The sequence below is a fragment of the Protopterus annectens genome, chromosome 5.part0, assembly GCF_019279795.1.
Source record: "Protopterus annectens isolate FY-2018-M chromosome 5.part0, PAN1.0, whole genome shotgun sequence".
Lineage (NCBI taxonomy): Eukaryota > Metazoa > Chordata > Ceratodontiformes > Protopteridae > Protopterus > Protopterus annectens.
Window position 1 is genome coordinate 1455055070 of NC_056735.1, and position 15221 is coordinate 1455070290.

Consider the following 15221-nt stretch of genomic DNA (forward strand, 5'->3'; position numbering starts at 1 on the left):
TTTTTCAGGCTAAAGATATGGGGCAAGGATTTCCTTTTCTTGTTTTCCATTGAAACAATGAGACCTTGTTAAAAAGTTCTTTAGACATAATAGCAACTGTTTCCGGATTTTTTCACAGTGATGTCAGACTTTCTTTTTATTGTCACTTGAAGACATTCAGGAAATAGCACTGATTTTATATGGCATACACTTCTGAATGAAATGCAGCTCTAGTAGCAGTAGAAGAATGCATTAATTAACTTCCCTATTAGGAAACAGCATGTTAACTGTTGCATGAGTTAAAATGGATGAATACATGCTACTCCTATATTAGGCAGCAGTAAATTTTGTCATATGTCAGAATACTTTTTATTTTAATAAAACACTTTTATGACACGTTTCATCTAGTTTACTTTTATAATAAAAAGGAATCCATTGGTTCTGTACTTACTCGAGCTCCCTTTTCAGGGAAACACTGACAACCTCCAGTGCAGTTTCTTCCACCACATGGTCCTGAATAGCTTTTTCCACCCTAGGGGGGAAAAAAAGACGAAGAAATAAAATAAACTGCATCAGTAGGTGAAATACAATGCATATAATAAAAACTGCTATTATAAATGTATTTTCAGCAATCTTAGTGGGGCGATTTGTTCTGCATATTTCACTTGGACAAAACAGTATAGAACAGAGAACAAAGATAATCCTTTCCCTACTATATCTGTATTCTGTGATTAAACAAAAATACAATTTGTATATGCAGTTCAACCAGTTTTTGAGAAGAAAATGTTATAGCATGTTTGATTCTGAATTAGTTCAGTGGTAAACTAATCACACACCGCTCCTCTCTGCTACTCTACAGACAACTTTTTCATTTAATTTTCTCACACAGGAAGAGTTTCTCTCAAGAATGACTGAGAAGGCAAGAGAGAGAGAGAGAGAGAGAGAGAAGTGATACAAGTTATGCTGAGCATAATACAGAAATAAATGATATTCTCTTTCTGGCCATTTTTTTAGTCCCCATATCTTTCTCTAAAATATGATTACTTTTAAAAAATGAACAAGTCAAAGGCCTTCAAACACCAAATGAAAATCATTAATTTTCATATTCATTTTTCTTAACAATGAGGCCTGCTTTTACTTTTATGTGCAATGCCATAGTAAATTACAGTAACATTTAACCTCCTGAAACTCAACTGGGAAGTAAGCCTTTCACGTGTTTAAACTGTAGTAAGGATTTTAAGCTGTAAAATCACATGCACTCAGGAAAACATACATGCCCATCTGCTTCCACTAATACTGGATACATTTTTGCTTGCCAAGGATTGGAATCCCAAAAACTACAGTCCCCTCCCTAAATAAAAAAATGGCTGGAAAAAGTTTTTTCAGTGTTTTTTGCACATCTGCCAAACTATACCAACACCATGACTGCACCAACTCAAAAAAGGGAATACATTATCCCTAAAAAGAGCATCACTGCTAGCCTAACTGGCTGTCAGTGATTTCTTCCTGCCCCAGTCATCGGTGGGTTGAACTTCGGACAAATGATAATTGAGAGCTCAATATTTGTCCACCCAGGGATTACCCTGCCCATCCACAGAACCCAACTACTTATTTTTTTCATCAGTAAAGTGCCTTAATTGCACATTGTATAAGATTTTTAAAAACACAAATCAGAAGTGAACTTTAAACACTTACTATATACACTATAGGATCATAAATAGCTTTCATTAGGATGCTAAGTTTCTTCAATAAGAAATCCGAAGAACAAAAACCATGCTGTGCCCTCACCAGATAACTCACTTTATTGGAGCTTTACGGAGCACTTTACTGAAGAAGTCTTCTTTTTAAGTTGAAAGCACTCAAACAAAGCTCAAATAAAGTGAGTTCTGTGGTGAGGACACAGCATGAATTTTGTTCTTTGGATTTTTGTGTGTTTTCTGTTACTCTGTGGAGCTCCTTCTACTTTTCTTGTTTTCTAGAACAAGAAGTAGAGGCCACAGATATTTAAATAGCTTTGACAAACACATCACTACTGCTTTCTACTGTGTGTGTTGTCATATTGTTTTGCTAACAGCATAAAATATAAATGCAGTGAAGGGTAGTCAAATAACTGAATACCTAGCAATTTCTTCATAGAATTTAACTACGGTTTTATGAGACAGCTCCATTAAGATTTACAATGGTTAAGTGTTAAACACAGTGTTTGCCAATACCAACAGCGCCTTACTGTAGTACAGTGCACTTTTGTTATTGTTAGGAGGAAATGTAGCATTAAAAAGTAGGTTTTGGTTCCACATATTCTAGATGTTACACTTGTCAAACATTCCGAAGGAATACACATGTAATAATTTCTGAATAAAAATGACACAGGTTTGGAAAAATAATGAGCCTGCATTCAGTGGATTAAAATAATGCTATTAGACATTTCACCTCATTTTTATAGTTGGTTATTAGGTGTACGTTCACATAGGAGGAGCCTAGCCCAATTTCCTTAGAATACTGTTTGTGTCAGTGATTTACTCAGTCACATAGTAGTCATCAAATGAGGAGGAAGGAATCAAACCTTGGACAATAGGGAGCAGCTTGTTACCACCTCATAGCCAACTTTCCAGCTGATACAATCATTTTTTTTAAGACCCTACCATATGAGCAAAAGTTAAGAAAATTGTTCATCCAGTTTACAAGCTATTTCATGGCAAAATGGAAAGCCAGACTTTATAATGCAAAACAAATGCTAAAGAGGTTAGGTCTGGAGCAGGAAAAAAATAAGAGATACCATTATTGTAAGGTGGCCTCATGCAAAAAAACTAAAAACCAGCATTATTATAAGATAGTCTGAAGGATTCCCCTACACATGCTCAAAGTGAAATTGCTCGAGCGTCAGTGGAACACGTGCCAAATACTGTTTTCCTTAGGAAATTAATCATTGCCAGTGTGGTTTCTAAATGAATGCCAGCAAAGATTCACATGTTTTGTTAGACTTCTCTTTCTTCAGGTTGGTGAGTCCATAGAGTGGTTATATATATGTTCAGAGGTGCAGGGTGGCTTGGCTTGTGCCATGCAGGAAACATTAAAAATGATTTTTTTCCCCTTCTGAGTTCCAATGTTTTATTTTTCATCCTTTCAGCTCGTCAGCTTTCAGGCACTGGCATTTCACAGTAGAGCTGTTCAAAAAATATATCTGTTCTGTTCCTCTGTGGTCGAAATACTGAATGTTGTTTAAAGCAGGTACCAGCGGCTACTAGTCAAGAGTATCAGATGTGCAGGGCAGCCTAGCACAAGGCTAATACGCTGGTCAGCATGATGTGGCCCTGAATGTAGTGTGAAACTGTTGACATAGTAGTCCAAATGTAATATTTTTTTACAGTAAATGCTGAATCATCTTTCTAGTTGAAAAATAAAAATAAAGTCTAACTGGATTTCAATGGCAAGTGTTATATGCAAAGACTCACTTTAAAACTATGAAAATATTACAGATCAGTATTTTTCACTGTAATTAAATGTTTATAACTCTCCTGGCATTTCTAAACTGTGCTGCAAATTTTCTGATATAACATCTTATGAATCTTTGTAAAAGCAAAAACTATGTATCTTGTTCATAAAGTGATTTTGCACAGTTAAAAGGCTTTCTATTTGTTTTACTGTACAAAAACAATATAGCCAGCATATGAGAAATGACAGCAGACAGATGCATGAAATAGTTTGAATAAGGATATGCTTTAAATTTCAGGTTAAAATGTTAAAAAATATGCTGGAAATTGTAATTGTAACAAGTCTAATGTGTTTGCTACTTTTAAGTCTATATCAATGGAGAAACAGTCACTGCAACTGATGCATAGCTTTTGCTAAATAGTCTGGTTAATGGTTGGAAAGCCTTCACTGTGGAAATTGCATGACTTCCCCGTGCCCAAGTAAATTGGTTCTTTATAGTATCCTCCCATGTCCCAAAGGCAATACAAATAGGATTGTTCAAAACTGCCATGTGCCTGTGTATACATATGTCACTATCAGTTCCTGCCTTATAGCTAGTGCTTGCCTGGATAGTCTCTGTGTGACCATGGTCTGAATACCACTCAGGACATGATGACAGACTACTTGTTAGGTGAGTCAGAAGGATTTCCTTCTTTTTAATTTTCAATAAATGTCATTTGGAGTTTATTCAGGAGAATTACACCCTTAATTTGTCCTAGTAATGACAGTTGTCATGTGCGGGAAATACACCATAAGTGGAACACACAACTGTACACCTCCTCACTATAAAACAGCAGTGGAATACATTTTGGCCAGTGAAAAGTGGCAACTGCTAAGTGAAGGAATTAACCGCAGAGCTGTCCTCTGAATTCCTCACAGCTCTACTCCAGTCTTAGTCTCTCTGGAATAAGTTGTCTCATAAAATATTTTATAATTCTTATAAGCATGGAAGTGAGTCAACATGTTTCATAATCCTTTCTCTTCTGACACATGACCTCAAGAAGGTAGTAATTGCATATAAAAAAAAACTTACAGCAAAAATAAAACACACCAAACTGACCTTTGAAAAAGTTTCTTATAAAAAGGAAAATTTGCACATCCATCATCTCTGTCCTCTCTGTCAATGGGAATAACCGTCATACTGCTGCATTATGTGTGGCCCTGTCACAAGGAGAGGAATATATAGAAAGTTTGACTTATTTCTTTATGTTGCTAACAGTTACTACCCTCTCACAGTCTGTTCGTCAGGTGCGGTATAATGTCTGAATATCCCAGCTTCTTGTTGGCATATGCTTCAGAACACCCAAGCTGCTTTTAGGCAGTACACAATCTCCTTAGCCAAGCTTGCACTGCTGGGTTCCCTTGCATTGCAGTATACTGGATATACTCTTGAGTTAGACCTTTACTGACCCCCCCACCCCATGGATGATCTGACTTTGACTGGTCAATCCCATTCCTGCCTGATCAGTCCCTCTGGCACTGGGGATACTAAAGAAATGTACGTAATCTGGGTCTTACTCATGGATCTGTCCCTCTTTGTTATGGAAATGCCCCCACCAAATGACACTTTTCAACTTGCACTTATGTTACAAGATCAGTATAAAAATGCTGAAGTTTAATAACGAACACATTATTGTACCACCAGTGCATAAGCCAGTTGGTTGTCCATATCCCAAAAATAGCCCTCTTCCTAGGTTGCCCTCTCTTCAAGCTTGTCTTACAGGACAGCTTTGCTTATCTGTAGAAAGAATACCAGAGAAGGACCTATTACCATATCATTTAAAATCCATCTGTATGCCCACCCTCCCACCAGCACCCCACCCTTACTAATCTAAAATGCACAGGTCACAAGTTCTCAAAAATGCCTTCTAAAATATGGGAAGTCATTCTAGGTCGTATCAAATCCATACTTGCTTCAGTTTTTGCAGGCCTAGTGTAAATGTCTCATAAAGGATGCCATCCCATAGGCAATGTAACCCAAATATAAAATTCTAACACCTTTCCCTTATATCAGCCAATGCTATCCGAATGTCTCATTCCATGCCTCCTACCTTCCATGCTTACTAATCCGTCTTCCAAACACTGTGCCAGTACTGAAACTCTCATTCCTCCCTTCATCCCCTCATTAATCTCCCCCTCCTTCCTCCATATCTGTGCTTCTTAACTCCAACTCCAACCTCGTACTACTGCATTTATGGATGAACAACATAATTCTATTTATGAATGCTTTCTCCGTGCTGCTACAAGATGCTAGTACATGGAATTGCATTGTACTGCTAAAGTGTACTGCATTTAGCCAAACACGTGAATCTGAATTAATTGACATGAAAAGATTGAAAGTCAAAAGACTGGAAAAAAAAATATTTTTTTCAGTGGAGGTAAGCCCCCATGCACCCCCATGTAAGGAGCGGGCTGTGACGCCGACATCCCCTACTACTTGTATATACAACAGTGGGGAAAGGGAAATTATCATTCCACGCTGTATGCAATCTTCCGCTAACCAATACTGGCATTCTGCAATCATATGGCTATTTGATCACTTGTGCCAGCATTACAAATGTTCAATATTTGACCAAAGGGCTGAGGCCTACTGCTAATTCAGTAAGTCTATGCTGTTAATTTTTTTCAGTCCTATAAGTCCATTGTATTACTTCCAGATTCTTCGTGTTTATGGAGCCAGTTAAACTTCATTACTTTATAACCATTTCAGTTGTCATCTATGCCTTTCTAACACCAACTCTCTTATATTGTAAATACCTGGCATACCTCTGCACATTTAAATGTCTCTTATAGCCAATTGTAAATACCTGGCATATACTCCTGTACATTTAAATGTTGTTTTGATCATACTCATATAACATTTGATTATAAACATTAGGCTAATCCAGAAAAAGGTCAAGCTGATTCAGATCTCTACCCAGATTAACAAACAAACAAACAAACAAACAAACAAACAAGCAAACAAACAAACAAACAAACAAACAAACAAACAAACAAACACACAAACAAGCAAACAAACAAACCAAACAAGCAAGCAAGCAAACAGACAGACAAATAGACAAACAAACAAACATGCTAACATATTAATTAATGTAATGCAAACTCATAACTTTGGTAGTTAGCAACATTTTAGCATACAGCTTTCAGAATGTGCATCTTATAGTCTATATCTTAAAGTCTCAAGTGCCATACAGGTGTTCCATTTTAAGGAGGTGAAATTACCTTTCTGAATACAAATGTATTATAACCCTTATTGGCATGTATGAAGCATCATGGGATTCTGCCTTAAATGGTGATTTTTCGGCAATGATATAAAACATTTCATTTTCAGCACCACTTCTTGGGAGGGAAGTATGCAAGGATAATACAGGTTTCATAAAGAAATGCTACACAGTGGCATTTGCAAATCTGATATAAAATACTGAATTTTAAATGTTAAACAATGTGAATGGAGAATAATGACTTCAACAGCCATTAGTGCTTGAGGCAAAACTTTCAGAATGCCCATTCCATCTTAGGGGTCTAAATTACAAAGACTGTGAAGTTTCACAGTTGCCATTTTTGTGTCAAAATGCATCATGAATGCCTTTAGAAAGGTTATGAAGAAATGTACACAATATTAAATGTGGCTTCATAACTTTGGTAGAAAATGATATTTTGGATGAAGCTTCCTGAATACTTATCTAATCTTATGAGTGTGTGTTATGAAACCTAAGATGCTATTGTACAATTTCATCACAGAAGGTGATGTTGCAGACATTATGTGAAATGATGTTTCCTCTCCAAAATCACATTTTGGGATATAAATACCTAAGGATAGTGCAGTTATCATGTTACTATACACAGTATTTTTCAAATAAAGTGGATAAAATTTGAACTTTAGTAAAGTTAAAGTTTACCAGATTAAAAGCAGTCGCAAGATTGTCAGATTGTAATTGTATGAGTCAGAAAGTCATTGTACAAGTTCATCATAAAAGATGACTTTGCTTTTGCTGTGCAAAAAACATTTCCCATCAAATGTATGAAATGATGGTGATGCAGTTCATGAAATTTGGACCCTCCAATACTGCAGTGAAACCTCAGTTGAGCTCAGAATATTAAAAATTGATGAAGTCACCATGGGGATTCATAAACATAGTTCTTAGGTCTGCATTAGTGTGATGCATAAAGTTGAACCATACCTCATAACTGTCCAGATTTTCTCTGAATGTCCAGATTTTTACCTAATGTTTTTGCTCTGTACCTCATAAAATTTGTGGTTTTCTGGCAAATCATTGAGGAACAAAGTCACTAAATAATGGCATGCATTTGATTTTCAGACTTCATATGCTTCAGAAAATATATTAACACAGAATCTCTTATTTTAGCAGTTTTACAAGTTTATAAGAGCAATATTTAAAATCTGTCCCTATTTTGGGCCTTTGTCCCTCCACTGTTTTTGGCTTTGTCCAGATTTTTTACAGAGAGTGGGAGATATGAGATGAACTTTACTACTGTTAAAAAGCAAGGACATGTGCATGTCCCATGCGGTGTACAGATGAGATCCATGAACAAGGTGCTGCAAGTCCTGGGCTGAATAGTAGTCTCTATAAAGCAGTTCTCCTCCATAAGTATTTTCAGAAGAGGATTGCTGACTGACATAGGATGTTCTCTGCTGCCATATAGTACAGTGGACAATTGTACTGAGCTGAACCTCCAAGTTTACCCCCCCCCACCCCAGAAAAATGAAAGGGCATGAAAGTTGTACTTTTATGAATGAGAGAAGATTAATAATAATGCCCCAAATTTTTTTGTGAGTTGCTTGAGGATACATTGAAAGTTCTTGGAATGATGGATGTGTGGATTGATGTAGTGGAGCACATCCCAGTATGGGCAGTGCTGAAATAGACTTTCCTTTGGCAAATAGAATGGTTTAAACACTGGCATTGGAAACAGTGAAATAATAAGAAGCCATGTACAACAAAGGACCATCCAATGACATGGAAGGATAATGGCTGATGACCTCTGAACTTGTCAATTCCTCCTGACATCACAATAGCACCTTTCTAGGCATGTGCTGCTCCTGTGATGGTCATGCATATGTTGCAGTCTGCATAACAATGAAGGAGAAGGTTGACATTTCAGCCATCCATTGGGAGTTTGCCCATGTCATGGCAATTCTTACAGGATGCTTATTTGCAAACATGCACAAGATTATGGAACTGCATCAGACAATGTGATGATAGCAAACACATCAGTGGGTATTCTGCTAGTCCTGCTTTGGCATGTCACATAAGGATGGTGGCAGACACACTGTATTCTTTGATGCACAAACAAGGCAAGTGGCAAATTCTAAATGTTTGAGCTCACATTGCCATGATTATAGAGAAGTGCCACAGTAATTAAAGTAATAGATCCAATACAAAAGTCACTCTTGTTGGATGGAACTTTGTGACGTCTGTGTGTGAGTGATATATATATATATATATATATATATATATATATATATATATATATATATATATATATATCATGACTATCATGGTTACATCAAATGTATAACACACCTACCTGCAAAGGCATTATTACAACTGCTCAGTTTACCCTCCTCAACTTGGTCTGTGTTGCTTGTTTTCTATTACTGATGTGCAGCCATAGTCTGCTAAGCAAAACATCTACATTACAAGGATACTACAAATGTATTTTTTTTTTTTTGTGGTTATTCTGTAGTTGAACCACCATAAGGTTAACCCTCACTTAAACAATGTACTGCAAGATTCACATATTTCTGAATCACAGAACATGGTGCAGATCATCTTTTGCATGACCACTGTATACCTCGTATCTTTCTGATTTGCAGGGAAGTGTGTCAATATTCCATTTTACATATAAATATATATATATATATATATATATATATATATATATATATATATATATATATGGATCTAGGACTGTTGAACGAAACTTCAACAGTCCGAATCCAACTTCACCGAACACACTTTAACGAAAGTGCTTTTACCAAAAATGCACTTTCGCTAAAGTTTGTTAAAAAAAAAAAAAAAAAAACAAGAAAAAATCATTTATGTACACCCAGAGAGAGAGAGGTGATTTAGTTATATACTGTGCCACTTTGTTTACACACAAGGAATCAGGCCTGCAAAGCGCTGCACACACAGGTCTCTCTATGGTATAATATAAAAAATAAATACATAAATAAATAAATAAAAACAGGTAATCATGTTACTCATTCTTTCAGTAAATTCCTATCAGTTTTCCACACTACTCAGTAGTTTGATCATTTTTCATAGATGCACAAACCAGGGCATATATGCAGAAGCATATCTAGGATGGGGCAAAGAGGGCAGCTATCTTGGGTGCAAGGTTGGGGGCATAATCGGCAATATCAGCACTGAAGTGAATTTCAAAAGTGCTTCAATTCTTACTGAATCACTCTGTGTGTAGTACAGTTTGCAGCAAGTGTCAGTGTGCTACAACAAGATTTTAAAATATGAATATCTTCTTTTTTTTTTTTTGCTCAGCAACTTAGAATTGTGGGTCTCCACACTGAGGACTGGCACTGGACACTAGACTAACAAGCTATAGCTCTGCATATCTAAGCAGTAACACCATCTACAAGTGTGAACACTAACAGGGTTCTTTAGGGATAATAATTCATCTCACCATTGGAAGATTCATTGGATAAAGGGCCACGGTTCCCCACATTAATGGAAATGACAGTTTTCTTCATTTTCTACAAATATTATACAAAAGGTAAAAGAAAGTGAAATTTTATGTAGCAAATAAAAAAGCAAGGAGGGTCTGATTCAGGTAAGGAAGTGTGAGTGATAAAAAGATACTTCTCAATGTCTAAAGAAGTGGTGTGGACACAGAACCGTTATTGTTCAGTGCCAAAAAAACAAGCAAAAAATCTATCAATAATCATTCTACTACTGAAGTCTGTAGTTCACAGTAAAGCACTTCACTGCCATAGGTAAGGAACCCAAGAAAAGTTTTCATCAGGGTTTTCATAGCTCACTCATGTAGATATTAACATCAGCATTAGCAGAGGCATTCCTGGCAATTATGGCACTTGGTGCAGTTTTCCAATCTGGTGCCCCCCCCCCCCCCCCCCCAGCCATTTCAGTTATGGAGCAAACAAACTTGAGGAACAAAACTCATATTCCTTATTAGAGACAAAAAAGCTGTCTTTTCTTTTTAAACTGTTTTAAACTGCAATAAACTGCTTGTTATATTTGTAGCAAGTGATGTCTACACTTTATATGTAGAATCGATAGAGCAACTGCAGACACAGCATAATGAGGGAGCTGACTCTTGAGTGTGCCATCCTTTGGAAGGGTGCTAACTCTTGAGTGTGCCATCCTTTGGAAGGGCGCTAACTCTTGAGTGTGCCATCCTTTGGAAGGGTGCTAACTCCTGAGTGTGCCATCCTTTGTAAGGGTGCTAACTCCTGAATGTGCCATTCTTTGGAAGTGAGCTGACTCCTGAGTGCCATTCTTTGGAAGGGTGCTAACTCCTGAGTGTGCCATCCTTTGGAAGGGAGCTGGCTCTTGAGTGTGCCATCCTTTGGAAGGGTGCTAACTCCTGAGTGTGCCATTCTTTGGAAGGGTGCTAACTCCTGAGTGTTCCATTCTTTGGAAGTGAGCTGACTCCTGAGTGTGCCATTCTTTGGAAGGGTGCTAACTCCTGAGTGTGCCATCTTTTGGAAGGGAGCTGGCTCCTGAGTGTCCCATCCTTTGGAAGGGTGCTAACTCCAGAGTGTGCCATTCTTTGGAAGGGTGCTAACTCCTGAATGTGCCATCCTTTGGAAGGGAGCTGGCTCCTGAGTGTGCCATCCTTTGGAAGGGAGCTGACTCTTGAGTGTGCCATCCTTTGGAAGGGTGCTAACTCCTGAGTGTGCCATCCTTTGGAAGGGAGCTGGCTCCTGAGTGTGCCATTCTTTGGAAGGGTGCTAACTCCTGAGTGTGCCATTCTTTGGAAGGGAGCTGGCTCCTGAGTGTGCCATCCTTTGGAAGGGAGCTGGCTCCTGAGTGTGCCATCCTTTGGAAGGGAGCTAACTCCTGAGTGTGCCATCCTTTGGAAGGGTGTTAACTCCTGAGTGTGCTATTCTTTGGAAGGGAGCTGGCTCCTGAGTGTGCCATCCTTTGGAAGGGAGCTGACTCCTAAGTGTGCCATCCTTTGGAAGGGAGCTGGCTCCTAAGTGTGCCATCCTTTGGAAGGGAGCTGGCTCATGAGTGTGCCATCCTTTGGAAGAGATATTAAACCGAATCCCCATTTGCTTGATTTGGTGATAGTTCAGATGCATGTAACAGATCTTATGGCACCTATTGAAAAGACTAAGAGACATTTCCAAGTGCCCTGGCTAAATTTCCCTTATTAGTGTAAATACCACCTTAGTTCTCCCTTGAAAACAGGCTACTAGCCTGGATGGACTAACCTGATCAACAAAGAATAAATAAAATAAATAAATTATACCACAGAGAGAGTGCTTCAGTCTTGACAACAAAATGCAAAGCAGTATTCATTTGTGAGTGCTGTAATGTGCTGAAGACCGATCAGCATCTGCCTATTGTATCCCCTAACACTTTCAACCCAAGGTGGGTTCCCCTTCTCCCCACCCTAGCTACGCCTCAGACCATCAGTGTTGCCAGCCCTCTGACCCAGAGGAAAAGAATCATTTGTAGTACTAGTTACTCATGTTTGGAGAGCAGAGGTAACAGTACGATAATATCTGACAGTGATGAGTGTGCATATGAAAGTGCTCATACACACCGACTTCAGAGATATCACTGTACATTCTGAATGAGAGCTGGAAAAAGTAGGGTAAGTTGGAGAAAAAGAACACTTACACATCATTGGGATGGTGCAATAGCGGGATGCCTTATATCCTGTTCACCCTCCCCCCTCTGCTAGGGCACCAGATCCCAAGTCCAGAAAAAAAAAAAGTCAATCACTTCGAAGGCAAGGATATATAGATAGAAGAGGATAGAAAAAAAAAGTCAATCACTTCGAAGGCAAGGTTTTATAGATAGAAGAGGATTACAGGGACATAATAAATGACATGAGAGGGCACCAAAACTAAATAGAAAAATATCCATGTCATAAACCAGAGTGTACAGGTCAAGATAACCCTGATCTATCCTTTTTTGACACTGCTAAGAGTTATATGTGAGCACATCTTCTGCATGAAACTGAGCATAAACAGGAAATATTACCTATGCAGAAACATGCCCCGAGCCCAAAGACACCAAACAGCCCCTAGCCAACCAGCAAGCCCTCATAGTCTGCACTTTTTGTGACAGGTTTTGGGTAGGCAAACCTCAAGTATCAGGAGAGCTACTTTAAATGGTTTAACCATGAGATCAATAGGACTAAAAACTCCACTGCAAAATCCACACATTTAGACATGCTAACCTGGCAAACCCATCCCCATTATATGATCCTATCAAATGAATGAATGTGGACCTACAGAAAGACAAAGCAGCATGGGCCTAACCTCAATATCCATTCCATGATGAGACAAACAAATACATTAATAAATAAAACATCTATGGCACTATCTAGGACTTCCTTTGTAGCATGTTGGGAATTCTGCTGTAACATCTAGCTGGTATTTTTTGCGTAAGAACTTAATAAAAGACCTGTAGTTATTTCACAGTTCAAGCTGATTGAGCCCTCTCTAGCAATGCTGTCTAAACCGTGCTGTGCATCAAAAAGATTTTTATAATTATGTATGCAACATGCATTGGCAATCACTGTTGTCCGCTTAGAGTCTATATTAGTACAGCTGTTAAATCATTAAAGGAGCTGGTACCTTTTATTCTATGTAATACCACCTTTATTTTTGCTATCAGGACTATGATATTAAATAATTTCAACCCTTACATCAACCTAAGAGGAGGAAATAAAAAAGGATGGTAACTCTAGGTAGTTTGATGACATGATATGAAAATCTAATCATGGAGAGAATATGATTAAAAACTGGAAGTTTTTTTATGGCAAAAATGTTAAGAATTGAGGCAAACAAACCATTTATAAATACACCATTCTATTACTGCTCATCCTTTTAGAAAACATCATCTTCCTCCTCTTCCTCCTCTTAGAAACACAATCATATTCCTATGCCTTCTCCTAGCAACACTATCCTGTTCCTGTTGGAAGCACATTCTTCTCCTACCCTTTCCTCTTAGGAAACACCATGCATCCTGTTCCTGCTAATCCTGTTAGGAACAGGATCCTACTCCTTTTGTTCCTCTTACAAACACTGCCCTGATCCTACTCATTCCTGTCAGGAAACACCATTCTTCTCCTCCTCTTAGGAATGACATCCTTCAAGTAATGTTCCATATAGAAACATATTCTTCTCCCCCCTATTAGCAACAACATCCTTCTAGCACTGTTCCTTATAAGTAACACATTGCTCTCTTCCTCTTAGCAACAACATCCTTTTAGGACTGTTCCTTATAGAAACACATGGTTCTCTTCCTCTTAGCAACAACATCCTTCTAGCACTGTTCCTTATAGAGACACATTCTTCTTCTCTCAAGAATAACATCTTTCTAGCACTGTTCCTTATAGTAACACATTGTTCTCTTCCTTTTAGCAACAACATCCTTTTAGGACTGTTCCTTATAGAAACACATGGTTCTCTTCCTCTTAGCAACAACATCCTTCTAGCACTGTTCCTTATAGAGACACATTCTTCTTCTCTCAAGAATAACATCTTTCTAGCACTGTTCCTTATAGTAACACATTGTGCTCTTCCTCTTAGCAACAACATCCTTTTAGGACTGTTCCTTATAGAAACACATGGTTCTCTTCCTCTTAGCAACAACATCCTTCTAGCACTGTTCCTTATAGAGACACATTCTTCTTCTCTCAAGAATAACATCTTTCTAGCACTGTTCCTTATAGTAACACATTGCTCTCTTCCTCTTAGCAACAACATCCTTTTAGGACTGTTCCTTATAGAAACACATGGTTCTCTTCCTCTTAGCAACAACATCCTTCTAGCACTGTTCCTTATAGAGACACATTCTTCTTCTCTCAAGAATAACATCTTTCTAGCACTGTTCCTTATAGTAACACATTGCGCTCTTCCTCTTAGCAACAACATCCTTTTAGGACTGTTCCTTATAGAAACACATGGTTCTCTTCCTCTTAGCAACAACATCCTTCTAGCACTGTTCCTTATAGAGACACATTCTTCTTCTCTCAAGAACAACATCTTTCTAGCACTGTTCCTTATAGTAACACATTGCGCTCTTCCTCTTAGCAACAACATCCTTTTAGGACTGTTCCTTATAGAAACACATTGTTCTCTTCCTCTTAGCAACAACATCCTTCTAGCACTGTTCCTTATAGAGACACATTATTCTTCTCTCAAGAACAATATCCTTCTAGCACTGTTCCTTATAGAGACACATTCTTCTTCTCTCAAGAATAACATATTTCTAGCACTGTTCCTTATAGTAACACATTGTTCTCTTCCTCTTAGCAACAACATCCTTTTAGGACTGTTCCTTATAGAAACACATGGTTCTCTTCCTCTTAGCAACAACATCTTTTTAGGACTGTTCCTTATAGAAAAACATGGTTCTCTTCCTCTTAGCAACAACATCTTTTTAGGACTGTTCCTTATAGAAACACATGGTTCTCTTCCTCTTAGCAACAACATCCTTCTAGCACTGTTCCTTATAGAAACACATGGTTCTCTTCCTCTTAGCAACAACATCCTTCTAGCACTGTTCCTTATAGTAACACATTGTTCC

General features: G+C 38.0%; 1 protein-coding gene across 1 annotated transcript in view; it reads right to left on the reverse strand.

Annotated features, from left to right (window-relative positions):
- The window catches only part of COL4A2 (collagen type IV alpha 2 chain), a 1470466-nt gene that overhangs the window by 1200964 nt on the left and 254281 nt on the right, over nt 1-15221 (reverse strand). The window contains exon 4 of the mRNA XM_044071270.1: nt 431-511. Within this exon, the coding sequence (XP_043927205.1) occupies nt 431-511 (81 nt within the window). The remainder of the gene's footprint in view (nt 1-430; nt 512-15221) is intronic.